At 51.6% G+C, this 26393-nt stretch overlaps 2 protein-coding genes and 1 long non-coding RNA gene across 3 annotated transcripts in view; 2 read left to right on the top strand and 1 right to left on the bottom strand.

Moving 5' to 3' along the window:
* The window catches only part of GRIN2D (glutamate ionotropic receptor NMDA type subunit 2D), a 36417-nt gene extending 17607 nt beyond the window's left edge, over positions 1-18810 (top strand). Inside the window, exons 10-14 of the mRNA XM_077846587.1 lie at positions 56-285; positions 1994-2154; positions 15682-15869; positions 16080-16312; positions 16483-18810. Coding sequence (XP_077702713.1) covers positions 56-285; positions 1994-2154; positions 15682-15869; positions 16080-16312; positions 16483-17823 — 2153 coding nt within the window. The 3' untranslated portion in view covers positions 17824-18810. The remainder of the gene's footprint in view (positions 1-55; positions 286-1993; positions 2155-15681; positions 15870-16079; positions 16313-16482) is intronic.
* Positions 14135-16551, bottom strand: LOC144282957 (uncharacterized). The gene is made up of 2 exons (XR_013351368.1): positions 15033-16551; positions 14135-14294 (listed from the first exon to the last, which is right to left on the bottom strand). It is a non-coding gene; the product is annotated as an uncharacterized LOC144282957 (long non-coding RNA).
* Positions 18811-19637: 827 nt separating the features above from the next.
* On the top strand, positions 19638-26383 carry GRWD1 (glutamate rich WD repeat containing 1). The gene is made up of 7 exons (XM_077846605.1): positions 19638-20108; positions 20312-20429; positions 20586-20745; positions 23107-23320; positions 23459-23601; positions 23757-23954; positions 25401-26383. The coding sequence occupies exons 1-7, from the start codon at positions 19937-19939 to the stop codon at positions 25716-25718; spliced, it is 1323 nt and encodes a 440-aa protein (XP_077702731.1). The 5' UTR covers positions 19638-19936; the 3' UTR covers positions 25719-26383.
* The last annotated feature ends 10 nt before the right edge of the window (positions 26384-26393 follow it).

Below are 26393 nucleotides of genomic sequence, written 5' to 3'. Positions count from 1 at the left end.
CCTCATGGAGTAGAAGGGATTTGGGGTCCATGTCCCCCCTCATGGCCCCCTGCAGGGCCTGGCGGCTCAACCTTCACCATTGGGAAATCCATCTGGCTGCTCTGGGCCCTGGTGTTCAATAACTCCGTGCCCGTGGAGAACCCCCGGGGGACCACCAGCAAAATCATGGTGCTGGTGTGGGCCTTCTTCGCTGTCATCTTCCTCGCCAGCTACACAGCCAACCTGGCCGCCTTCATGATCCAGGAGGAGTATGTGGACACCGTGTCCGGGCTCAGTGACCGAAAGGTGTGTGTGTCCGGGGAGAGGGGAAGTTGGCTATGGTTGAAGGTCAGGTCAGAGTTTGGCACCAAGGATGTCAGAAAAGGATTCCTGGGGGTATTTCCCCAGAAAGAGTTCCAAAATGGTAGAATAGAATGTTCTGGAAGAAAAAGATGATGTTTCATGATGAACTTTTTTTTTTTTTTAAGATTTTATTTATTTATTCATGAGAGACACAGAAAGAGAGAGGCAGAGACATAGGCAGAGGGAGAAGCAGTCTCCCTGTGGGGAGCCTGATGCAGGACTCAATCCCAGGACCCCAGGATCACGACCTGAGCCAAAGGCAGATGCTCAACCACTGAGCTACCCAGGTGCCCCCACGACAAACTGTTTAAATATTCCCAGGAGAAGAGTGACCCCAAATGTTCTGGGGGGCAGTTGTGTCAAATGGGATATTCTAGACCAGTACTTCTCTCAAACTGTGAAAAACGACTAAACTGTGAACTTTCTCCAGTGGAGATCAATGCTTTTGTAAAGTACAATAGAAACAAATTGTGAGAAAATAAACATAAAATTGGAAACCAAGACATGCACAATTCAAACCCAAATTTTTATGTAGTTTCAACAGACTTAAAATTGTTATGTCAAATTGCTCTCAACTGTGTGGTGCCCAGCTAGCTCCATTGGTAGAACATGCAACTCTTAATCTCGGGGTCATAAGTTCGAGTCTCATGTTGGGTGTAGAGTTTACTTTAAAAATAAATAAATTTTAAAAATCTTTTTTTTTTTTTTAAATTGCTCTAAGTGCTCACTCTCTCAATTTCCATACTTACCTCATCACAGATCACAATTTATTCGGGGACTGGTGGTTTGCAGAGCACACTTTGAGACTAAATCGGTTAACTGGGTATCATCATGACCTATTAAAAGGCTGAAAAACCAGTTCAGTGGATTGCAACAAGCATTTTCCCCCCAATTGAATAGAATAGAAAATATGTTTGCATCCTTGTTTTAATCATATATGCATTGAGATGCTTGACAATGCTTGACATTGAGCCAGCACACACTTGTATGGCTATGTCTCTTGTTAAAAGAGTAAACTATTGGGGCGCCTGGGTGGCTGAGTTAGGCATCCAACTCTTGATTTCAGCTCAGGTCATGATCTCAGGGTTGTGAGAGAGCCCCAAGTTGGGCTCAGGCTGAGAATGGAGTCTGTTTAAGATTCTTGCTCTCCCTCTGCCCCTACCCAGCCCACCTTGCAGCTCACACATGCAGGAGTTTTCTCTCTCTGTAAAGAAAAGGGTGAACTATTTCTGAATGGATTGGTAAATAGCAATTGCCTCTGCCTCTGGGACTTCCCATGATCCACCAAGTGAAGGGTTAATGCCTGGCCATCAGAGGCCTCTGAGACCCTTCTTGAACTCTGTAGCCAGTGTCTTTTCTGATTGGATCATGATCAGGCCATGGTGGGTGTTAAATATTTCAGCGTTACTCCTATGTATATATACGTGAGCGTGCACGTGTGCGTGTCTGAATGCATATATGGGAATATCTGCAGAGGTATCTGCTGGGTGGGAGTAGAAAAGGGTCATGGTGAGCAAATGTGAGAAACACTTCTGGACCAGGGTGCCTGCCAGTTGACAGGTGTCCCCCAGAATAGAGCATCTGGGTCAAGGATATCCTTGACCCAGATGGTCCCAGGGGGGCGCCCTAATAACTTCCCATCCTGCCCCAGTTCCAGCGGCCCCAGGAGCAGTACCCGCCCCTGAAGTTTGGGACGGTGCCCAACGGGTCCACGGAAAAGAACATCCGAAGCAACTACCCCGACATGCACAGCTACATGGTGCGCTACAACCAGCCCCGCGTAGAGGAAGCGCTCACTCAGCTCAAGGCAGGGTCAGCGCAGACTCGGGCTGGGGGGTGGGGGGCCACTGGGGACCTTGAGGATGCTTGAGATTGTGAGGGACCAGGGGTCACTCATCAGCTTCAGAGGTCAGCTGTGGTGGGGGTCAGCTTCGAGGGCATAGGTCATTGAGGGAGAACCAGAGTCCTCATGATGTTTTCAGAGATCTAGTACTTAGAGATTCTGGAGCCAGACTGCCAGGTTCAGATCCTGACTGTCTCTTCTTGGCGGTGTGACCTGGGGCAAGTTACTGAACCACTCTGAGCCTTGGTTTCCTCCTCTGTAAAATGGGGATAACAAAAGGACCCACCCTACAAGGCTGCTATGAGAATCATTATAGCTATTATTACTGGTTCGTAGAATATATTATTTGCTGGCAGTAGTGCTGGCACGCTGTGGGTGTTTGCTGCTATATTATTATTTTCATAGATGATCACTAGATCTGAACTCACTGGAATCGACACTTGGATTAGGTTGTGGGGTTTTTTGTGTGTATTTTTAATGTCAGTTTCTCGAATCAAGGAGGTAGAGTTAAGTTCAGGCTCCGAAGTACAGACCAAGGTTACCACAAAGCTGAGCACAGTAACTCTCTCCTTGGCCCTCCCGTATTTCATCATTCAATATGCATTTGTTTTCTTGGTCCCTAGTCTATGCCAGGCAGTGAACAAACAGACCACAATCCCTGCTTTTAAGGGAGCTTAGGGTCCAGAGGTGGGAAATGAACAAGAAACGTACAAGTGGAAAAATCAGCATGATCCACAAAGGGATGGTAAGCCAGGGCATGACCGAACTGGGATATATTCACCAGGGTGTTCAGGACGGGCCTCTTGTAGGAGGTGTCTGGAGCAGGGCCCTGAGGAAGGTGAGGGCATGCCAGGTGGATTTGTGGAGGCAGAGCCTTGCAGGCAGAGGAAACGGTGTGCAAAGGGCCTGAGGTGGGAGTGGTCTTGGATTATTGGAGGACAAGCAAGAAGGCCAATGTGGCAGAAGGGCAGAGAGCTGACTTTGGGGGGAGATGAACATAGGCCATGGGTGTGAGCTCTGAGGCCAAGGTCAGGGCTGGGTTTTCTTTAAAGGGCAGGGAGAACCCATGAGGAGGGGAGAATTCAAGTAGGGGAGGGATGTGATCTGATTTTTGTTTCCAAATGCTCCCTCTGGCTGCCAAATGGAGAATGGAGGGATGGGCATCAATGGGATCTGTGTGGAGGCTATTGTGTCCTCTGGATCACCTTTCCCTATGGCCACCTTCTGCTCACCCCTCAAGTAGCCACTCCTTTTTACTCCTCTGGCTTACCTGGATTTGTTGAGCTGCAAGAAAGAAATCCAGTCGACCTGGTATAAGGAAGATGGTTGGGTCAGCATCGTGACTCAGGGGAGGCTCTCAGAACCAGTTGCCGAAGAGAAACCTAGGCTTTGTGGGATCAGAAAGTCATTCATTCATTTTAAAATGTTTTAAAGAGCACCAACCCTGTGCCAGGCAGTTCCTGCACTGGATAGCCATAGTCGACAAAAGAGGTAAGTCACCTGGATCCCTAGAGTACTTGAACAGACAGGTTTCTTTTTCCTCTCTCAGTAAGAAGTCCAAGGCTGGCACGATAGCTCAGAGATACCATCAACGATCCAAACTCTTTCCATATATTTGTTCTACCAACCTTGGTGCATAGACCTTCTTGCTCATTGTGATTGCCTCATGGTGACAGGATGGCTGCTGCCCCGCTGTGGAGCATATCTTGGTTCCAGGCTAGAAGGAGGAGGAAGAATGAAAGAGTGGAGGATCTTCTCCTGGCAAGGCCTTGCGTTTTTATTGGGGAAAGTATGCCTATCGGAGGACCTTCTGGCTATTTCACAGCCTGCGTCAGATGATCATTCCCAGAGGCAAAGGAAGTTGGGAAATCGACTGTGTTAGCTTTCCAGTCTCCGTCATAGACAATGGCAGAGGGAGAGGTTGCAAATGGAGATGGTGCCAGCCGAGCCATCAGCCCGAGTCCTGCCCTTGTGGAGTTTGTATCGTGTCACCCAGCAGCGTTTCCCTTGCCTCTTTTCCTTCTCTGGGGCCCTACCTCCTCTCTCTCGACTTCTGGGAGTCACAAGGTCTCTTGTCTCCATTTCTGCCTGTGCCCTCTCTGGGCCTTCTTCCCCTGAAAGCTTCTTCTCATTTCCCACTTGGTGGGCCTCAGCCCCTTCTCATCAGCCACCTTTTCTCTTTCTCTGCCCTACTTCACCCCTACAAAGAATTGCCCCTTCCTCTTCCACCCTCTCCCCCTTGAAGCACCAGGAAATCAAGGCATTTGGGGTAACAGACTTTTCTTTTTTACCCTGAGACTTTGAGCAGCCTCACGAACGTTTTCGGGGCTAGCAGAAGAGTCCAGAGGCTGCACTCTAACTATTGAAACTTGATCAACCACACTAGCCGGCCATTCACTATGTTGGTTCTTCCTGCCTTGACAAATGGACCTTCACAAACAGAAAGGGTAAACGAGTTCAAGTTCAGAATTCTGCCTTCCACAAGAGCACCTGACTCCCTGTCTTCCCACCCAAATATCTTTCCTTGCCTCTCGCAGCTTCTCAAGGCTGCCCGCATTCCTTGGCTCATGGCCCTGGATCCTTGGAACTCTGCTTGCATTGTCACGTCGTCTTCTCTGCTTGACCTTCCCCACCTCCCAACTTCCTCTTGAAAGGACCTTGTGACTACGTTGGGTCCACCGGTATAATCCAGGATGATCTCCCCACCCCCAGAGCCTTTATTTATTCACATCTGCAAAGTCTCTTTTCTACTGTAAGATAACATATTCACAGGTTCCAGGCATTAGGGTGTGGATATCTTTGGGGGAAGCTTTATCCTACCTACCCCAGGTTCCCAGAGCATAATCTCCAACAGAGGTGTGGGTTCTGGATGGGCACAACTCCTTGGCCCCAGGGACTCCTCTGGGAATGGGGGGTAGCATGGGAGGAGTCAAGAGCATGCACTCCCTTGCCAGAGGTCTAAGATGGGTATTGAGTTCAGAGAATCCTGGGCAGAGGTGTTAGGACACAGAACAGAACAGGAAAAACTGCTTTTTAAATTGTGCATAAACCTTCTTGCTCATTGCATGCATGCATGCATGCATCCATTCTTTTCTCTAGAGACCACTTGTCCAGATCTTCCCATATAATGTGGGGGTGCTGGTGTCCCCCATGGCCTGGGAGTTCCTAGTAGTATCCTGGGGGGGGGTGTTTAACAGCACTGATTTTTTTTTAAGATTTTATTTATTAATGAGAGAAATAGAGGCAGAGACATGGGAAGAGGGAGAAGCAGGCTCCCTGGAGGGAGCCTGATGCAGGACTGGATCCCAGGACCCCAGGGATCACAACACCTGAGCCAAAGGTGCCTCAACAACACCTCAATCACTGAGCCACCCAGGTGCCTCAACAACACTGATTTTAAAACCAGATCATCCTGGGTTGCAATGGGGGCTAGGGGACTGGTGGGCAAACAAAGTCTTGTGCTCCCTTCCAGAACACCCTTCCTCCACTGGCCTCCTGCAATTTCTGCAGCTGTGGAGGCTGGTGGGCCCCTTCGCCTCACCCCTTTCCTAGGGCTACCCCATCTGGAGGACACCTCCTTTCTCTGTGCCTGGCACCCTTTGCCTTCACATTCCCAAGGCTCTGGAACAATGTTTCCCTTCCTCCAAATGTCTTTTAACCTCTCTTTAGCTGTTTTACTTGCATAACACCTTGTTAAAAAATAATAAGGTAAGGGGCCCCTGGGTGGCTCAGTCAGTTAATGGTCTGCCTTCTGCTTGGGTCATGATTTTGGTCCTGGGACTGAGCCCTGTGTCAGGCTCCCTGCCCAGCGGGAAGTCTGCTTCTCCCTCTCTCTGCTCATTCTCTCTCTCTCTCTCTCAAATAAATAAATAAAATATTAAAAATTAATAACAATAATAAGGTAAAAAGAGAAGATAGCTCCCTCTCCCCTCCTTATGTACTGTTCATGATTCCAGGAGTTTTTTCTAGCTTTTTTTTTTTTTTTTTTTTTTGTAGAGCACAGCTGGGGAACCATATATAGTAATTTAAATTTTTCTATTAATTTTATTGATATATTGTTTTTACCCCCAAATCTCCAATATATGATTTCAATATGTAATATAAAAACTAACTAACAAGTTTTTGGTTTGGGTCTTTTTGGAAGTGTGTTATACTCAGCACATCTCAGTTTGGACTGGCCACATTTCAAGTGTTCAAGAGTCACATCTGACTAGCAGCTGCCCCTGAGGACAGTGTCAATCCAGAACTTTGTCTTTTTACCTTTTTTTCCTTAAGTTTATTTATTTGTAATCTCTGCATCCAGGGTGGGGCTCAAACTCACAACCCTGAGATAAAGAGTCATGGACTCTCCGGACTAAGCATCTCTTTTATCTCTTGTGGTTCCTTTTTCTTCCCTTTCTTCTTTTCCCTACTTCATCCTCCTTCGTGTCCTCCTTCTCCTCTTCTCTTATTTGTACTTCTTCCCCTTCCTGGTCGTCTTCTCTGCTTGCCTCACCCGCAGATGTGATAGAGGATCTCCCTTCCCCTGAGGATCACGATAACATTGGCTCGAAACAACCCTCCAAAGAAGTCTGCAAATTCCTGTGCTTCTTAGGCTCACTCTGGTTTCAAGCTCCTCTTTGCTGGATCTAATTTCGCTTTCTGGAGCATCCCACTGGCCCGAGTGTGTCTTCCCAACCCCACAGCCATTAACCAAAATCGGAGCCCACCCCTTAAATCCGCATAAAAGCCTCCACTGGCCTCAGACCTGGGTGTCCAGTGCTGGGATTGGGGGTGAGCCTGGGAAAGCAGCTGTCCCCCAGAATGCAGCGCACGCTGCAGCGCGATTCTAAAGTTTTTTAGTGGCCACATTAAAAGACGTAAAAAGAAACGGGTGAAATTAATTTTAACAATGCATTTTATTGAACACAGTCTATCCGAAATATTATTGCAACACGTAATCAGTATAAAAATGGTCGAGACCTTTTACGTAATCCCCCACCCCCACCCCCTGCGCGCGCTCCCCCCGCACGAAGTCGGGCGTGCAGTTTACACTCAGCACATCTCAATTCAGACGCTCAGCATTCAAGTGCTGGGAATAGCCACTTGGCGTGCAGCTACCCTATTGGGCAGCCCAAACTACGTCATGTAAATGCAAATTTTCCTAGTGAACCTTAGGAACAGCCCTGGCCTCCACCCCCAGCCCCGCGAGACTCCCGCTTCCTTACTCACCCCTAAAGGATCCTCCCCAGCCAGCCAACTGACTCATCTCCCCCCCCCCGCCCCCTTCCGGTTCGTCCTCAGCCCCTCCAGGAAGACCCCTGGGAATTCCAGATCCTGTCTCTCTGTTCTGCAAAGCAGGGCAGCTTCCCCAGGCTCTGCCCACCCACCCCCTCTAGGGAGCAGGACGGGCTCTTCCTTGGGACGCAGGGGGAATGTCTACCTCTTGTACTTCTCCAGGTATGCGTCACATTCTCGGTCTATTTCCTCACCGTCAAAGAGCAAAAATTCAGACACTCAGGGGGACCCCATGTCCTAAATCCATTTGGTTCCTGAGTTTTGGAGAGCAGCCCCATCTCAAAACAATGAATCCGAATCTCTCCCGCCCCTGACTTCAGAGAATGATGAATACCTGTATTTTTTTTCACCCAAATGTCAGCCACAACCCCCCACCCTTAAAAGTTGCTTGAGGCTTCATTTGTGTCTTGTTGTTGAGATAGACTATGCAGATCTTAAGTGTGAAGCTCATGGATTGTCTGTATAACATGCAGATATGTTCACATGGCCAGATTAGGGTATGGACAATTTCCAGTTCCCCTCCAGTCACCGCAGGTTATCACAATAAACTAGGGTTGCCTGGTTTTGACTATCACATGAACAGAATCAGTGTACATAGTAGCTTTGTGTCTGGCTTGTTTTGCCCCACGCTCTAGCAGGTTTGCTCGTTGCTGTATCCCATTGAGCATACCACTTTATGAATATACCAGAATTCGTCCATTCTACTGTTGGTGAACATTTGGATTGTTTCCAGTGTTTGGCCATTATGAATGCTCTACTATGAACATTCTTGTACAAGTCTTTGGGGGACGTACACATTCATTCATTTTTCTTGGGTAAATCCCCATGGGCGGAACTGCAGGATCACAGGGAGATGTAGGCTTAGCTTCAAAAGATACTGCCAGACATCTTCCAAAGCGGTAAATGCCAACTTACACACCAGCAGTGCAAAGTTCTACTTGTCCCATATCCTTGCCAAAGCTTGGATCGTTCCCATATCTTTTTTAATTTACTATAGTGTTTATTATATATGAAGTTCTGCTCTCATTTAATTAGTTTATTATTAGTTTTCTGGGGCTATTGTAAATTTGTTGCCTCACTGTTCTGGAGGCTAGAAGTCCTCTGGGCTCCTTCTCAGGGCAAGGGAGGGAACTCTCCTTGGCTTGTGGATGGGCATCTTCCCCATCGTCTTCCATTTATGTGTCTCTGTGTCCAAATTCCCCCTTTTTGTAAAGACACCTTTTCTTTTTTTAAGATTTTGTTTATTTATTCATGAGAGACACACAGAGAGAGGCAGGGAGACATAGGCAAAGGGAGAAGCAGGCTCCCTGCAGGGAGCCTGATGCGGAACTCGATCCCAGGACTCTGGGATCATGACCTGAGCCAAGGCAGATACTCAACCACTGAGCCACCCAGGTGCCCCAGGACACCTGTCTTAATGGACTAGGTCTCACCCTAATTACTTTATTTTAACTTGATTACCTCTGTAAAGACCCTATCTCCAACTAAAGTAGGACCTCCATATACAACTGTTAGGAGAGACAGTTCAACCCATAATACTTTAGGGGTGAATATTATCATTCCCATTTTATAGATGAGGAAATTGAGGCACAGCCACAACCCATAGCTACTGAGTGGCAGAGCTGGAATTTGAATCCTGGCTGTTGGATTCTGAGCTCAGCCCCTCAACCACTACACTACATTGCCTCAGGTGGGCAGTGAAAAATCCCAGAATTACCCTCTTTGTGCCCCTCGCCAGCAACCTCTTGGATTCACAAAGGACTGTGTATTTCTCACTGTCACCTCTTGCTCTGATTTCCTGCTTCAGCTGAATTCTTTTTCCCCCAGTATTCCTTTCTACATTTTCCCCCCTAACTTTTAGTTCTATTTTTATCAGAGTTAAACATCCACATATTTTGGAGAGTCAAATACAAGATTTTTTTTTAAATGAAAACCAACAGTCTCCCATCTGCCTACCCCTCCATTTCTCCCACCTCAAGGGAATCTTTTACCTTATTTATTGTATCATCTTGTTGTTTGTGTCCCGTCTCTAAATACCATGTTTGTATGGCTACCTCTTGATTTTTCAATTTTAGGTATTTTCCATTCACTGCTTACTATGGAAGACACATACTCATACTCTTATTTAAATTACTCCAGCCTCCCACACTGTGATTCTGGCTAGATGAATATGCAGTGTTTACATGTTATGACTGTATAAATGCTCCCACAGCTGCCAGAAGTAGTAAACCATGATTACTTTCCTCTCCTACACAATTCTTTGTTTTTCCTGGAGTTAATAATTGTCTTTTTTTTTCCAGTTGCTTAGTGGCTGAGTTTTCTTTGTTAATTCAAAATTCTCTGTTAACTATGTGAATCTCTTCTCCACATACTTGTTCGCATCAGGTACTCCATTAATTCCATCATATCGAAGAAGTTTCTCTTGTGGCCCCTGGCCTGCTCCAGTCTGCTGCATAGCTACCATTTTGATGCCTTCACCTACCCCCTGGTTTGGTTCCTGTCATATACTAATTCTCATTCTTCCTGAGTTTTTCTCTCCTCTTCTTCTGACAAAAGGCACAGGGTGGTGGTGGGGTAGGTAAAACTTTAGAGACACTGTGTATCTGAAAACATCTGTAGTCTAGATAGGCCTTCTGACTGGGTATAAAATTCTGGGTTAGAGATCATTCTCTTCTAGAATTTTGAAGGCATCATTCCTTTGTCTTCTAATTTCCAGTATTACTGTTAAAATCTAAAGTCATTCTGATGCATAAAGCTGTGTGTCACCTGTTTTTCTTTCCCTATTCTCAGTATGCTGACATTTCTCAGCAACATGTCTTCATTTTCATTATTGAATCTTTCCATTATATCCTCATGGCATTCATTCTGGGAAACTTCCTTGATTTCTTTCAATTTCCCCCTTCCCTCCATTTCTCTCTAGATCTCTTATCCTTTCTTCCTGGAACTCTTATTAATTTGATATTGGGCTTCCTGAACTGACTCTTTATCCTCTCTTATTTTTCCATCTCTTTAACTTTCTGCACTACTTACTGAGAGCTTTTCTTGTCCTTATCTTCCACTCTTTTATTAAGCTTTTCATTTCTGGTATTATATTTTCAATTTCTAAGGACTCTTTTTTTAAATTTATTTATTTTTATTAATCTTTACACTCAATATAGGACTCGAACTCACAACCTCCAAATCAAGAGTCACATGTTCTTCCAACTGAGCTAGCCAGGCACCCTATTAAGAATTTTTCTGATCTCTAAATTTTATAATATATTGTAAATATTATAGTATTACTTGACAGTAGCCTACATTTTATGATATGCTGCTATTCAGAGTTCAAAGTTGAGTATCTTGTTTCTCTGATGATATTGGTTGTTGTTGGGTTTTTTGCATTTTTTTCCTCTCTGCATAATCTGTTTCCTCCCTTCTCATGTGTTGGTTTTGCTTCTATCTTATTGAGACTTTATCGATGTTTAGTAATCCTTGGTAGTCTGTTTATACTTGGGAATAGAAGTCCAAAACTCTGGAATTGGTGGGCCTGTGATTACATTAGTGGGGTTGTTGACTGAACTTCACAGTAGGTGATCTGTCTGGACCATTTTTGTTGGGGAATTCAATGTTGATATTTTCTTGTCTTGTATCTCAGTCATATATATGTATATAATATATATGTATGCGTGCGTACATGTATCATATACATATTATAAATGTAATGTTTTGTTTATTTTATTAAAGATTTTACTTATTTTGAGAGAGACAGAGAGCGAGAGAGAGAGCATAGCAGGGAGGAGAGGGAGAAGCAGGCTTCCCGCTGAGCAGGGAGCCTGAATGAATGTCTTTTAACTTTCATATCATTAAGGTTTATTTTGTCAAGGAGATCATGATTCAGTATTTGTTTTCCTTGTTCCTCTCCATATTAAAAACATTACAAGGGCACCTACATGGCTCAGTTGAGCCCCGCATCAAGCTCCTTGATCAGCGGGTAGCCTGCTTTCTCTCTCTCCCTCTGCTTGCCGCTCCCTCTGCTTGTGCTCTGTCTCTGTCAAGTAAATTAAATGTTTTTTTTTTAATTAAATGTTTTTAAAAAGATATTCATTCAGGGATGCCTGGCTAGCTCAGTTGGAGACCATGTAACTCTTGATTTCAGGGTCATGAGTTCGAGTCCCACGTTGGGTGTGGAGATTACATAAATAAATAAACAAACATAAACAAAAAAAGACATTCATCCAATAAGTATTTATTAAGATCTTCTTGCATCAAGCACTGGGCTTGGTGCTGAAAGGGTATAGCAGTGAACAAATCAAAGTCCTTGGGACACCTGGGTGGCTGAGTGGTTGAGCATCTGCCTTTGGCTCAGGTCATGATCCCAGGGTCCTGGGATTGAATCTCACATCGGGCTCCCTGCAGGGAGTCTGCTTCTCCCTCTGCCTATGTCTTTGCCTCTCTCTGCGTGTATCTCTCATGAATAAATAAATAAAATCTTAACAATTTTTTTGAATTTTTTAATTTTAATTAAAATTTAAACTCAAAGAGCCATATATAGCTTGTGGTTACTACCATGGACAGCGCCAGGAAACCCCATCCTTACAGAGGGGTGTGAGGGAATTGGCAACCTCATGCGGTTCTGGCTGGCTCACATACCAAATGTGGTCTTGCCCTACCACAGAGGGCAGACAAGCTCACAAGAAGAGAAACAAAATACATCTCTTAGAAAGAAATGCAGAAACACAGCTTCTCCCAGCCAGTTCTGGAAGCCCATTTGGTGAGAGATATTCAATTTTTCACTCACACAGGAAGGGCAAAAAAAGAAACCTCACGTCCCCTTTCCATAAAATAAGCATTATTTTTTTACCTCTCTGATCAATTAAACTGTGTGTGCATACACACATCTTTATATATTCCTTACTGAAAGCACACACTATTCTCATCTTGCTTTTTCCATGGAGAGGCACCTCTTGGCATCTCTTCCATATGAATGAGATCTTACCTCTTAGCTTCATGCCTGGCCCACAGAACTTCCACCTCGACCCAGCCTGCATTCATTTGTTCATCTACCCTTTATGAAGCACCTGTTGTACGCCAGGTGCTGTTCTAGACCATGTGGATACAGCAGTGAACCAGACAGACAAGATCTGTTCCCTCATGGAATTTTTTGAAAAGATTTTATTTATTTTATTCATGAGAGAGACAGAGGCAGAGACATAAGCAGAGGTAGCTCCTTGCAGGGAGCCCGATACGGGACTTGATCCCAGGACCCTAGGATCATGAACTGAGCTGAAGGCAGATGCTCAACCACTGAGCCACCCCCCTTCATGGAATTTAAACTCCAGCAGGAGGAGATGGATGATAAAATTAATAATCAAGAACATGTCATAGTTACAAGGGGATATGTGCCATGGATGAAAATACAGCTGGGTCACTCCCCCAAGTCTCGGAGGCTTGGGGAAGCTACAGGTCGCAGTATTACATATGTGCTCAGGAAAGTGTCTTTTGGGCAAACACTTGCAGGAAGTGAGGGACAGAGCCAGGTGGCTATCTGGAAGAAAAATGTTCCAGCCTAGGGAACAGCCAGTGCAAAGGCCCGGAGGCAGGAGAGTGCTGGAGCCATCCAGGAACTGCGTGTGAAGGCCAGTGGGGCTGGGGCAGGGGGAGTGAGGGAAGCATGGGTGGGAGATGAGGGCAGAGGGGTAGGAGGGATCCAGGGGTGTCTGGTGCCTTACGGCCTTGTAATGTGAGGTAACTCCATTTACTGAGTAAAGTGGGAAGCCAGGGGAGGGTAGTGAGCTGAGGAAGGACCGGATTGACTCAAATGTTAAGATCCCTGTGGCGACAGGGCAGGAATAAACAGGAAAGGAAAGACAGATGCGGGGATTTTTAATTTTTTCCAAACCTAAGCCGTATCAAAGGCCGTAAAATGGGGCTGAGTGTCAGTAGAAGTTTAGTGACAATGGGAGGGGATCAGGAGTAGGGGGCAGGGAAGGAAGGTAGGCGTCATATTGCCTAAGGACTGAGCAAAAGGTTACAAGTGAAGGCTCTTTGGATCCCCTCTTCCTGTAAGCCCCCTCAAATCTCCCTGCCACTAGAAGCCTTGATTTTTGGCTCTGTCTGCAATGGAGAGACCTGGGGGGGGGTCTCCCCACACACCTCTCCCTTGCACCCCTTGAGGACTCCTGGACACCCTTCTTCTGTCTCATCCTAGTCCTCAGCTCCTCCATCCCTCCTCTTCAACCTGACTCCAGAAACCCTCAGCTCCTTCCACTTAAACCAGGGAAGCAATTCACCTTTCTCTCCCAAGGGCATCTTCCTAAACAAAGAAACCTAGAGAGGAATTACAGTTTGCCTACAAGGCAGCAGCGCCCGCAGGCAGTTGTGATATTTTTTCATATATATATATATATGTTTCCAGATGGCAGCTGGGATCTCCCTGCCTGTTAGGATCCATATGAAATTAATTCATACCCCATTCTCCAGCCGTGGGATGGTGACTGCCCTCCCCAATTTTGTGCTCCTGGAGGAGCTTCAGAGTCTTTGTCTCACCCCCAAGTTTTTGCTTCAGCTAGAATCCTTTCCAAGTGTGGAATCTGCTGTCTGTCTCCCCATGTGGGGTCCATGGACTACTTCTAGCCTTTTCCTTCATTTCTCTTGCAACCAGTCATGTACACAAGGCATTTAGGTGCTCATGTGTGAGAGTGTAGACAGGGCTTTATTGAAAATTTGGGGTCACGGACACATTTACATCCATAGGTAGGCAAACCGCTCCAAAACTCCTTTGCCTTCTCCACGTTCCAGTGTCCAGTCACGTGCCTTCATCTCTCTTGTTTTCCCGGATCTGCACTGTCCAATACTATTTAAATTTCAATTGATTAAAAAAAATTAAGATTTTATTTATTTATTCATGAGAGACAGAGAGGGGCAGAGACACAGGCAGAGGGAGAAGCAGGCTCCCTGTGGGGAGCCCAATGTGGGACTCCATCCCAGGACTCCGGGATCACGACCTGAGCCAAAGGCAGCCGCTCAACCATTGAACCACCCAGGTGCCCCTCAATTAATTAAAATTAAATAAAATTTAAAGTTCCGTCCCTTGGGTTCAACTGGTCACGTTTTGTGTGCTCAAAAGCCACATGTGGCTGGTGGCTGCCACATTGGATAGTGCAGAGAGAACATGCTCATCATTGCAGAATGTTCTTTTGGACAATGCTGGACAAGACAGGTACCTCCCTCTAAGACCTAGTCTGGTGTCTGCAGTAGAGATGACCAAAATTGCACCCCACAAAACACATCATTAAAAAAAAAATTAGAGTTATGCTCTGTATGGGATTCCAGGACTCTTTTTTTTTTTCCTCCCATGGATATACCCTGGACATCTTCATGCCAGATCATAGGCATGTTTCTTGTTTCATAGAAGAGTTACACAATGTTCCCCACCGTGAATTTATTTATTCACTTGTTCACTTATTCCCCAAATATTTACAACCACCTTCTTTGTGCTAGGAATTGTGCTGTGTCCTAGCTGGATCCTGCTTGAGTGGTGCTCGCAGTCTAATTGGAGAGGCTGAGATTAATCAAATAATCACAGAACTACCTGTACAGTGGCAGCAGTTGTGAAGGAAGTGACACGTGGTGTGTGCCACAATGTATTCATCTGCGAGCACTAATTCAATCTCCCTGCTTGTCTTCCCATCAAAGTTCAGAAATTAGGGCCTAGTGGGAGAACCGAAGCAAAGTGAGATGCATGTCTGGGCCTGCATTTCCCATCTGAATGATGGAGATAACAGTTTCCAGCTCGCAGGAATGTGGAGAGGATGAATGAGTTATTACGGTAGATGGAACAGCATCTCACAATAGAAGTGATCGTTAGCGTTATTACTACGTGTACGCATTCCCTTTCTGAGCCTCAATTGTCCCCTGTAACATGGAGGAGTTTGCAGAACCTTCTGGGGAGGGCTTCCCTGAAGACTGAACCGATCAGTCATAGCTACCATGTTTTCAGCACTTTCTTTGCACCAAGTGCCATCTTACCTTTACAATGACCTGGGAAGGGAGGTATTGCTGTAATCCCCATTTTATAGATGGAGACTGAGACACCAAGAAGCGGTACAGTGACTTGCTCAAGAGTTCACCACTAGTCAGGATTTGGAGCACTTGGAGGTTAGGGGTGAGGGGGGTTCCGGGCTGGGCCATGAGGGCATCTGGGCGGGCCTGACCCTGCCTTTCATGCCCCCTGCCCCCAGGAAGCTGGACGCCTTCATCTATGACGCGGCTGTGCTCAACTACATGGCCCGCAAGGATGAGGGATGCAAGCTGGTCACCATCGGCTCAGGCAAGGTCTTTGCCACCACGGGCTACGGCATCGCCCTGCACAAGGGCTCCCGCTGGAAGCGGCCCATCGACCTGGCGCTGCTGCAGTTCCTGGGGGATGGTGCGCTGTACACAGGGATGCCTCGGGAGTGGGGTGTGGGGGACCAGAGCCCAGGGCCCTGGGCAGAGGAGGGGAGGAGGATCAGGACACCAGGGTCAAGGGAAGAGGGGGCTGGGTGCCTAGACTTCTATATCAGAGAAGAGGATCCTTAGATGGTGCCTGTGGAAGGTGACCTATGACACTGCGCCTCCCCACTCCGCCTTTCTCCAGATGAGATCGAGATGCTGGAGCGGCTGTGGCTCTCCGGGATCTGCCACAATGACAAAATCGAGGTGATGAGCAGTAAGCTGGACATCGACAACATGGCAGGTGTCTTCTACATGCTCCTGGTGGCCATGGGCCTCTCCCTGCTGGTCTTCGCCTGGGAGCACCTGGTGTACTGGCGCCTGCGGCACTGCCTGGGGCCCACCCACCGCATGGACTTCCTGCTGGCCTTCTCCAGGGTAGGGGGGAGAGAGGGAGGCAGAAGGGCAGAGCTGGGGGGAGGCAGGCAGGGATGCCTGGAAGTGGAAGAGACCCGGGCCGAGGTGCGGGAGAGGAGGAGGGGCGGAGAGTGTAAGGCAGGCGGTCCCCGCAGGCCGCGCTGACCCCGCTTCTCTCGCCGCCCCCGCAGGGCATGTACAGCTGCTGCAGCGCGGAGGCCGCCCCGCCGCCGGCCAAGCCCCCGCCGCCGCCGCAGCCGCTGCCCAGCCCCGCGTACCCGGCGGCGCGGCCCGCGCCCGGCCCGGCGCCTTTCGTGCCCCGCGAGCGCGCCGCGGTGGACCGGTGGCGCCGCGCCAAAGGTGCAGGGCCGCCGGGGGGCGCGGGCCTGGCCGACGGCTTCCACCGCTACTACGGCCCCATCGAGCCGCAGGGCCTGGGCGTGGGCGTGGGCGTGGGCGAGGCGCGCGCGGCGCCCCGGGGCGCGGCCGGGCGCCCGCTGTCCCCGCCCGCCGCGCAGCCCCCGCAGAAGCCGCCGCCCTCCTACTTCGCCATCGTGCGCGACAAGGAGCCGGCCGAGCCCCCCTCGGGCGCCTTCCCCGGCTTCCCGTCGCCGCCCGCGCCCCCCGCCGCCGCGGCCTCCGCCGTCGGGCCGCCGCTCTGCCGCCTGGCCTTCGAGGACGAGAGCCCGCCGGCGCCCGCGCGGTGGCCGCGCTCAGACCCCGAGAGCCAGCCCCTGCTGGGGCCCGGCGCGGGCGGCGCGGGGGGCGCGGGGGGCGCGGGCGGAGGGGCCCAGGCTGCGCCGCCCCCGTGCCGCGCCGCGCCGCCCCCCTGCCCCTACCTGGACCTCGAGCCGTCGCCGTCGGACTCGGAGGACTCGGAGAGCCTGGGCGGCGCGTCGCTGGGCGGCCTGGAGCCCTGGTGGTTCGCCGACTTCCCCTACCCGTACGCCGAGCGCCTCGGGCCGCCGCCCGGCCGCTACTGGTCGGTCGACAAGCTTGGGGGCTGGCGCGCCGGCAGCTGGGACTACCTGCCCCCGCGCAGCGGTCCCGCCGCCTGGCACTGCCGCCACTGCGCCAGCCTGGAGCTGCTGCCGCCGCCGCGCCACCTCAGCTGTTCGCACGACGGCCTGGACGGCGGCTGGTGGGCGCCCCCGCCCCCGCCCTGGGCCGCCGGACCCCCGCCCCGGCGCCGCGCCCGCTGCGGCTGTCCGCGGCCGCACCCCCACCGCCCGCGGGCCTCGCACCGCGCGCCCGCCGCCGCCCCGCACCACCACCGGCACCCGCGCGCCGCGGGGGGCTGGGACCTCCCGCCGCCGGCGCCCACCTCGCGCTCGCTCGAGGACCTCAGCTCGTGCCCCCGCGCCGCCCCCGCGCGCAGGCTCACCGGGCCCTCCCGCCACGCGCGCCGGTGCCCGCACGCCGCGCACTGGGGGCCGCCGCTGCCCGCCGCGCCGCACCGGAGACACCGGGGCGGGGACCTGGGTACCCGCAGGGGCTCGGCGCACTTCTCCAGCCTCGAGTCCGAGGTATGACGCGGCCCCGGGGGCCCCCGCGCCCCCTCGGTCAGCGCAGGCCACGGCCCGAGGGGGCGCGCGCAACGGACAGGACCCGCGTGGGTTGGGAAGGAAAAAAAAGGACCTGGCCGGACCCCGCCTGGAGCAGCGTCCTGCGCCCCCTCGCTTTGGGGGCACCACGAGCCGGAAGGGATTTGGTCCCCCAAATCTCACCCAGCCTGAAAGGTGGGGGTCTCGGAGCCCACTGGAGAGTTTTTTTTTTTTTTAAACCCGACAAGGGCTTTTTAACGTCACCAGATGGGGCGGGAGGTGGGGGGGTCACGCCACGCCCGCGCCCCACCCCCACGCCCGGGGCCGTGGCCCCCTCATCACTGTGCAGCTCCCCGGCCCCAGCCACGCCTCCGGGGGAGCCCGTTTTTAACCTTTCATCCATTGGGACTCAAAACTGTGAGACGCGTTCGCCAAACTGTGACCCCAGACCTTGGCCCCGCCACACAGAAACCCCTGACCCCAGACTGTGACTTCCGACCCCTAAAAATGGTCATCCGACCCCAGACTGTGACCCCCGACCCCCAAACTGTGACCCGAATCCCGGACTGTACCCTCGACCAGACTGTGACCCTCGACGTCCAACCGTGACACACTCTCCTCCTTTTCCACCTTCGGCCGCTTTTCCTCATCTTTGACCTAGGACACTCCCAACGGAAGCCCCGCCTCCCCCCTGCCCTAGCGAGGATCCCAACCAACACCTGGCCAAAGTTCCCACCCTGTCATCCCTCCCTCTCCCACCCCACGTGCCACCAACCACAGCCCCTCCAAATCCAGCCTTTATTTGTGACCCACCCCCTCCCCCCCAAAGCCTCCTCTTCCTAGATCTCCAGCCGGGTCTGGAGCTGGGCTGTGGAGGGGACGGTCTGGGAATCCACGCCCGCCACCAACCTCCCCTCCCACTCTCCCGTTACACATTGCAGTGTTTGGAATAAACCACGTTTTTATGCCTCCTCAGTCCCAAGTGTGAGCTCCGTGTTTGTCTGAGCCGCCCTCAAACTTCTCTGGAGGAAACAGACCCTGAGAAAAGTCCCACAGAGGAACAGAGGGGAGAAAGAAAATGATACTGAGAACACTGACCCTGGAGGGAGGTGGGAGACAAAGACCCAGAAGGAAGCTGTCAGAAAAGACCCCAAGAAGAGGAGAGAGAAGGGGTGAGGGCGGACCCGAGACCCAGAGAGGAGGAGGAGCAGCAGCGGTGATGTCAACAAAGATCCAGGATCAAAACATTTTAGGATTAAGTCTAGGGTCCCATCCCCATGGCTGCAGGCAACGCGGCTTGCTAGACTCTTTATATCCTGTTCATGCAAGCGAGGGGAGAGAGAGATGGTCCAGCCAACGCACCTATCCTGCATGCCGTTAACCTCACCAATGAGAATCTATTTCTAGCATTTCATTATGCCAATTAGCCAAACCTCTGGTGCTGACGAGCGATAAAGAGAGGCAAAGCACTTGTAATAGAATTCTCCAGAGGGCTGACTTTCTGTTTAAGTGCTCGCCGACCATAGCTGCAGTGTGAACGCCTGGTTAGGCAACTGACTGCCCCAAGAGGGCAAATTCAACCGACTAACTCATACATATCATCCTGTCCACACTGAAGCATTTTGAAGTGAATTAAAGCCATCATAACAAGGAGGGGAAAGGAAACGGGCTTTATGGGTCCTCAGGGAGCAAAAACCGAGTCTCCTTGCCGGTAAGAACTCCTATCTGTATACACGAATAACGTAGCGGAAAGGAAGCGCTGGGAGTCAAAGGTGGAAGATGGCGTCGGGGCTCGGAACTCCTCCAGCAGGAGAAAACGGCCTCGTACAGAACTACAACTCCCAGGAGGCCTTGCCACTGCTCTGCGGAAAAGCGCCGCAAAGTCACGCGAAGGGTGTAGATTCTCCGAACCCGCAGGCCTCGGTCGCTAGGCTGGGACGCCGTTACCTTAGATCTCCTTCACCCTCTCCCCGGCGCCCTCTCAAATTGGTGAGCTGGGAGGTTTCCAAGGCAACCGTGCTGCCGGGCGGATGTCTGAAGGAGGAAACCGCAACCCGGAAGTGACGTCCGTACCTCGCGCCGGCGGTGAGAGGGTTCGAAGATGGCGGCGCCCAATGGTAAACCGCGCACGTGTGAAACCGGGGAACCCATGGAAGCCGAGTCCAGCGGCTCTTCCCAGGTCTACCTGCCTGGCCGCGGACCGCCGCTGCGCGAAGGAGAGGAGCTGGTCATGGACGAGGAGGCCTACGTGCTGTACCACCGAGCGCAGACCGGTAGGGCCGGGCACCAGGACTCCTGGGTCCTGAGTTAGGAGGGGACCGGAATCTTGAGTCCTGAGCGGGGCTGGTCCTGAGTATTTAACTTACGAGGCACTCTGAGAAGAACACTGAGGCTTCAGAAGGGTGAAAGCATCACACGCGAGAGAACTGAGATCTCTGGCCCATCCTAATTTCCCAACCCCTTTTTCTGTCCCCAGGAGCTCCCTGTCTTAGCTTCGACATAATCCGGGATCACCTGGGAGACAACCGGACAGAGCTTCCTCTTACGCTTTACCTGTGTGCTGGGACCCAGGCGGAGAGCGCGCAGAGCAACAGGTGAGTGAGACCCGAGGTTTTATTTAGGACCAAGAGTCTGAGCCCCCAGCTTCCCCTCCCACCAAGATCTAGAAGTTGGGGTTTCCAGCTTCTCTCCTCCCTCCGTCCTAAGGATCCTGGCATCCAGTGCCTCACTCACGCCACACTTTCCCGCAGACTGATGATGCTTCGGATGCATAATCTGCATGGGATAAAGCCCCCGCCATCAGAGGGCAGTGATGATGATGAGGAGGAAGACGAAGAGGATGAAGAAGATCGGAAGCCTCAGCTGGAGCTGGCTATGGTGCCCCACTATGGCGGCATCAACCGAGTCCGGGTAGATATCGTCCCAGGAGCCTACTGTACATTCTCTGACCTCCCCCGCCAACCCCCTTATCCATGCTTTTCAGTTTTTAGAAAAGCCCCTGGCATGTAATTGTATATACGAATTCATTGTTCCTATGCTAGGAGCAACATGGGGCTGTTTTTCAGGTTCTTTCCTCTTCAGTAAAATGGGGAACATTGATTGCAAAATTTGCCTGATGGAACTGACTGGAAGGTGAAATGGAAAACATAGGGTTATTTTAGGTGTCTAGAGACAGCACCTCATTGTAGCGTAGAGATGTGTATTTTCTGTCACTGCCCAAGAACTGTCCTGGGCTGTGGGGTCACTTTTGTGCTACTGAGTTACAGCACCTTCTGAGCAGGCTGATGCGTAGATTTGATCAGATGATGTATGGACAGCACTTAGGGCGGCTCATGGCCCACAGTCCTTGCTGTGGGTTCCCATTTGCGTGTTACCACGTCAGGCACTGGAGATTTGACAGAGCAAAAGGTCTCTGGTTTTGCGAAACTTACATGCCAGTGGGAAAGGGAACAAGAGGAGGCTGAGTAAATGTGCAGCACATCCACAGGTGCCGAGTGCTGTGGAGGAGAGTCAAAGCAAGGTAGGGGAATTGGGATGTTCCTAGAGTGGATTGGCTATCTTAAATAGTGCAGTCAGGGAGGTATTTGGGATAAGCTGCCATTTGAACAGACACCCACAGGAAGTGAGGGAATGAGCTAAAGATCTCTTGTCCAGAAAGGGTTTGTTTATTTTTAAAGATTTTATTTATTTATTCATAAGAGACACAGAGAGAGGGGCAGAGACAGAGGCAGAGGGAGAAGTAGGCTCCCTGAGGGGAGCCTGAAGGGGGACTCGATCCCAGGACCCTAGATCACGCCCTGAGCTGAAGGCAGATGCTCAACCACTGAGCCACCCAGGCATCCCTGAAAGGGTTTATAGGCAGAGGGAACAAAGTACCAGGGCTCTGTGGCAAACTTGGTGTGTTGGAGGAAGTTCAAGGGAAGGCAAGGAAACCAGTGCATCTACCAGAGCAAATGGACAACGGGAAAGTGACAGCATTGAGGGGTGGGCAAAAAGGAGGTGATGGGTTGGATGGGGCTTGTTGGCTGATGTAAGGATTTGGCTTTTACTTGGGGAGAAATTGGGAGCCATTGGGGGGGGTTTTTGAGTTTATTTTTTAGAAAGAATTTTTTTTTAAGATTTTTTTTTTAATTTTTTATTTATTTATGATATCACAGAGAGAGAGAGGCAGAGACATAGGCAGAGGGAGAAGCAGGCTCCATGTACCGGGAGCCCGATGGGGGACTTGATCCCGGGTCTCCAGGATCGCACCCTGGGCCAAAGGCAGGCGCTAAACCGCTGCGCCACCCAGGGATTCCTTTTTTAAGATTTTATTTATTTATTTATTTATGAGAGAGGCAGAGACACAGGCAGAGGGAGAAGCAGGCTCCATGCAGGGAGCCCGATGCAGGACTCGATCCTGGAGACGAAGGCGGCACTAAACCACTGAGCCACTCAGGGATCCCTGACAGAGAGAGTCTTAAGCAGGCTTCACACCAAGTGCAGAGCCCAACTCGGATCTCGAACTCAGGACCCTGAGGTCATGACCTGAGCTGAGATGGAGAGTCGAATGCTTAACTGAGCCACCCAGGCACCCCAGGATCTGACTTGTGTTTTGAAGAGATCCCTCTGACTGCTTTATTGAGAATAGACTGCAGAGAGGTGAGGGCAGAAGGACAGCCCTGTGGGGGAGCCATATTGCAGGGAAAGGAGGACAGGACTAGCAGGAGTGGCTACAGTAGAGGTTGGGGGAGTTGGAAGTGGTGCATTTTGAGCGTAGCTAGCACCAGGTGGGTGTAAAGAAGAAAAGACAAGTCAATGAGTCCCCCAGTTTGGGGCCCAAGGCAGGGAGCCCCGGGGTGGAGGAGGTTGCAGATGGCAATCGGGAGCTCGGTTTTGGATCCATCTGAACAGCCAGTGTGGTAGGAGCTTAGAGCTGAGGAGAGGTCAAGACTAGGGACCACTGGAAACCTTGAGGCTGAACGGGATCTTCTAGTGAGCAGATGTACAGGGCAAAGAGAACCAAGGATGATGGCCTGTGACTCACCAACATTTAGAGGGTTACAAGGACTGGTAGTCTGAGCACCTCCCACCCCTTCCAAGGGTTGGTGGAATGCCTCTACATAGAATGGGAAATTGTCCCAGGTACCAAGCTGATCTTGCAGGCTGTGATTTTTGTCCCCACCAAGGCTTCTGGGAGCTGGAGTCCTAGCCCTGGGGCTGCAGTTCTGCTTCTCGGGGCTGTGAGGAGCTGTGGTCACCACCCTGAGCCTCCTGTCCCTTCCCCTGCAGGTATCCTGGCTGGGCGAGGAGCCGGTGGCTGGTATATGGTCAGAGAAGGGCCAGGTGGAGGTGTTTGCCCTGCGGCGGCTTTTGCAGGTGGTGGATGATCCCCAGGCCTTGGCGACTTTCCTCCGGGATGAGCAGGCCCGTGTCAAGCCCATCTTCACCTTTGCTGGCCACATGGGCGAGGGCTTTGCTCTTGACTGGTCCCCCCGGGTGTCTGGTGAGTCCCTGGGGTGCACAGTTGGTCCTGGGGGTGTGAGAGGGAGCAGGATCTGTAGGGAAGGTGGGAGCTAAAATTGCTGGAGAAGAGGGAGCTGTGGCCATCTGGGCCCTGATACTTTCCTGACTCCGTTTCCAGGGCGCCTGCTGACCGGAGACTGCCAGAAGAACATCCACCTCTGGACGCCAACGGATGGTGGCTCCTGGCATGTGGACCAGCGGCCATTTATGGGCCACACACGCTCTGTGGAGGACCTACAGTGGTCCCCAACTGAGGACACGGTGAGGGGGGCTGGTGGTCTGGACTCCTGGGCCTTGAAGGAGGATGGGACGGGAGCTAGGCACAGTGAGGGGGCACTAGTCCATCGCTAGTCGTCCTTGGGGTCCAGGCTGGGGTGGCAGGTACGCCGAGGTCACCCAGGCCCTGCCTTGTCTAGGTGTTCGCCTCCTGCTCGGCTGATGCTTCCATTCGCATCTGGGACATCCGGGCTGCCCCCAGCAAGGCTTGCATGCTCACCACCACCTCTGCCCATGATGGAGATGTTAATGTCATCAACTGGAGCCGCCGGGAACCCTTCCTGCTCAGCGGCGGGGACGATGGAGCCCTCAAGATCTGGGACCTGAGGCAGTTCAAGGTATTTTCCCAGCCGGCCCTGGGATTTGCAGGCTTCCCTTCTTTAGGTGCTTGTTTACACCGGAGCTGGGAGGGCCTGTTGAGTTGGGGTCCAGCCCTTTTGGGGTGCAGATGAGGAACAGGGCTCAGCAGGAAAAGGCTGTTCCTGGTGGAGGGTGGCTTGACACACACACCCCCCAGCTGGAGAGGTGACAGGAGACGAGTGGCCAGGTAGCAGCAGAGACTCCCCATTCCCATCTACCCACTGGCGAGCAGAGCAGCTGGCCACGTGGCCCAGGGCTTCTGGAGTCTCAGCGAGCTGTAGACTTTATGTTAGTGAGCTTTGTGGAATCAGCTGAGAATTGGAGCCCACATCGCTCATTGCAGGAGAGGAAACAGGTACAGGAAGGACAGGGACAGATGTGACATCACACCCAGTGACAACTGACTATAGAGCTAGGAGGGGCTCTGGACATGAGACATTGCATCTTCTCTCTCCTCAGGTGTAAGGATTTCTATAGCGTCAGCTCTGAGGAACCTTCTAGAAACCGGTTCCAGCCCCCAAGGCAGGTGTAGGGCCAGGTTCCATGGCCAAGTTGATTGGCCACTGGGACTTTGGAACTACTTCTCCAGTTTAGAGAGATTCCGGTCCTCAGCTGCACCTTTGAGTTAGTAGAAGTGCTGCTTTTCTTTCTTTCTGGACACTGGGAGCTATGGTTCTGTTCTCTTTAAGGCCTTCATAGAATCAGTAGGGAGAGAGCAGTTTGAGAACCACTACTCCCCTCCTTTTTAAAGATTTACTTATTTAGGGATGCCTGGGTGACTCGGTGGTTGAGCGTCTGCCTTTGGCTCAGGTGGTGATCCCAGGGTTCTGGGATCAAGTCCTGCATCATGCTCCCTGCATGGAGTCTGCTTCTCCCTCTGCCTGTGTCTCTGCCTCTCTCTGTATCTCTAATGATTAAATAAATAAAATCTTAAAAAAAAAAAAAAAAGATTCATTTGGAGAGAGAGTGAGTATGAGTGGGGTGAAGGGCAGAGAGGGAGAGAGAATCTCAAACAGACTCCACACTGAGCACAGAACCTGACGTGGGGCTTGATCTCACAACCCTGAAATCATGAGCTGAAACCAAGGGTCTGCACTTAAATGACTGAGCCACTCTGGGGGCCCCCGAGAACCACCCCCTTTATAGGAAGGGAACCTGAGGCATGTCCAGGGAGGACCTGCGGTGGGGACTTTGTGACCTGGAGCTGGAAGGGCTTGGCAGGTGAAACCACAGTTCCCACAGCCTCCAGGATGTTATGCCTCTATTACCAGATGTACTTGGCCCTCTGCCCCTTTCAGAGAACCTGGGCTTGTGCAAGTCCCAGGGGTGGGGCCCCAGTGGAACCCCCAAGGCTGGAGAGTGGTGAGGGCTCCCTGGGAGTCAGGCTGGGGTGTCCAGAACCCCTGACTCCCCTCTTCCCATAGTCCGGCTCCCCGGTGGCCACCTTCAAGCAGCACGTGGCCCCCATCACCTCTGTCGAGTGGCACCCCCAGGACAGCGGAGTCTTCGCAGCTTCAGGGGCAGACAACCAGATCACACAGTGGGACCTGGCAGTTGAACGGGACCCCGAGGCAGGCGACACGGAGACCGACCCTGGGCTGGCGGACCTTCCCCAGCAGCTGCTGTTCGTGCACCAGGGCGAGACAGACCTGAAGGAGTTGCACTGGCATCCACAGTGTCCCGGGGTCCTCGTTAGCACCGCCCTGTCAGGCTTCACAGTCTTCCGCACCATCAGTGTCTGAGGAGGCGGCCGCCACGGCCGGGACGGCCCTGCAGACCTGCTGAGCCTCTCTCCTCCCAGAGTCAGGCTTCACTGGACCAGTGAGCTGCCGCGATGGATTCTGTTTGACGTGCTGTTCTTGGAAAGGACTTCGTTTGGCCCCCTGACCCCTCTTGCCCATGCGTCTGGGTCAACCCATGACTGTAAAACTACCTGGTTTGGTTCAGGGAGCCTTCCAGCCAGAGGGCTTGGTTTGACTCCTGTGTCCCCTCCGGTGGAAAGATTTGGGTTTGGCTCCGGCCATACCCCTCCCACCTCAACCTGTCCCAGGACCTGTTGGCCTCTTTCCCAGGTGGGCCCGGTGTGGCCAGCATTGCTGTGGATATTCTGCGAGCTGTCAGGCTTTGACCTCTCGCTTACAGGACCCAGTTTTGGCCACTGGCCTCCCCGCCCCGGAGAACTCAGAGCACTTTACAGTGGGCCCAGCCGAGGTTGAAGGGTGGGTTCTTCCAGCAGAATCTGGTTTTGTCCCCACTTCCAGCCAACAGGGTTTGGCCAGGACTTCCGAGGGGTGGGGGTAGGGGGCTGTATGGGTCTTCCTCCCTCCTGCATCCCAGGCAAGCGATGTGCAGGGAAGGAGGTCCAGGGCCCCCAAGGCAGTAAAGGACCAGAATGAGGCCTGATGTATGTGAGACTC

Source organism: Canis aureus, chromosome 1, assembly GCF_053574225.1.
Source record: "Canis aureus isolate CA01 chromosome 1, VMU_Caureus_v.1.0, whole genome shotgun sequence".
NCBI lineage: Eukaryota > Metazoa > Chordata > Mammalia > Carnivora > Canidae > Canis > Canis aureus.
The sequence above is the reverse complement of the archived record's forward strand: the minus strand, read 5'-3'. Positions and strand labels throughout refer to the sequence as shown.

Excerpts from the sequence above, each read along its gene's own strand:
- GRWD1 (XM_077846605.1), top strand. The coding sequence starts at position 19,937 with ATGGCGGCGCCCAATGGTAAACCGCGCACGTGTGAAACCGGGGAACCC. Across the intron at positions 20,430-20,585 it reads GAGAGCGCGCAGAGCAACAG|ACTGATGATGCTTCGGATGC; the intron begins GTGAGTGAGACC and ends ACTTTCCCGCAG. Across the intron at positions 23,602-23,756 it reads GGTCCCCAACTGAGGACACG|GTGTTCGCCTCCTGCTCGGC; the intron begins GTGAGGGGGGCT and ends TGCCTTGTCTAG.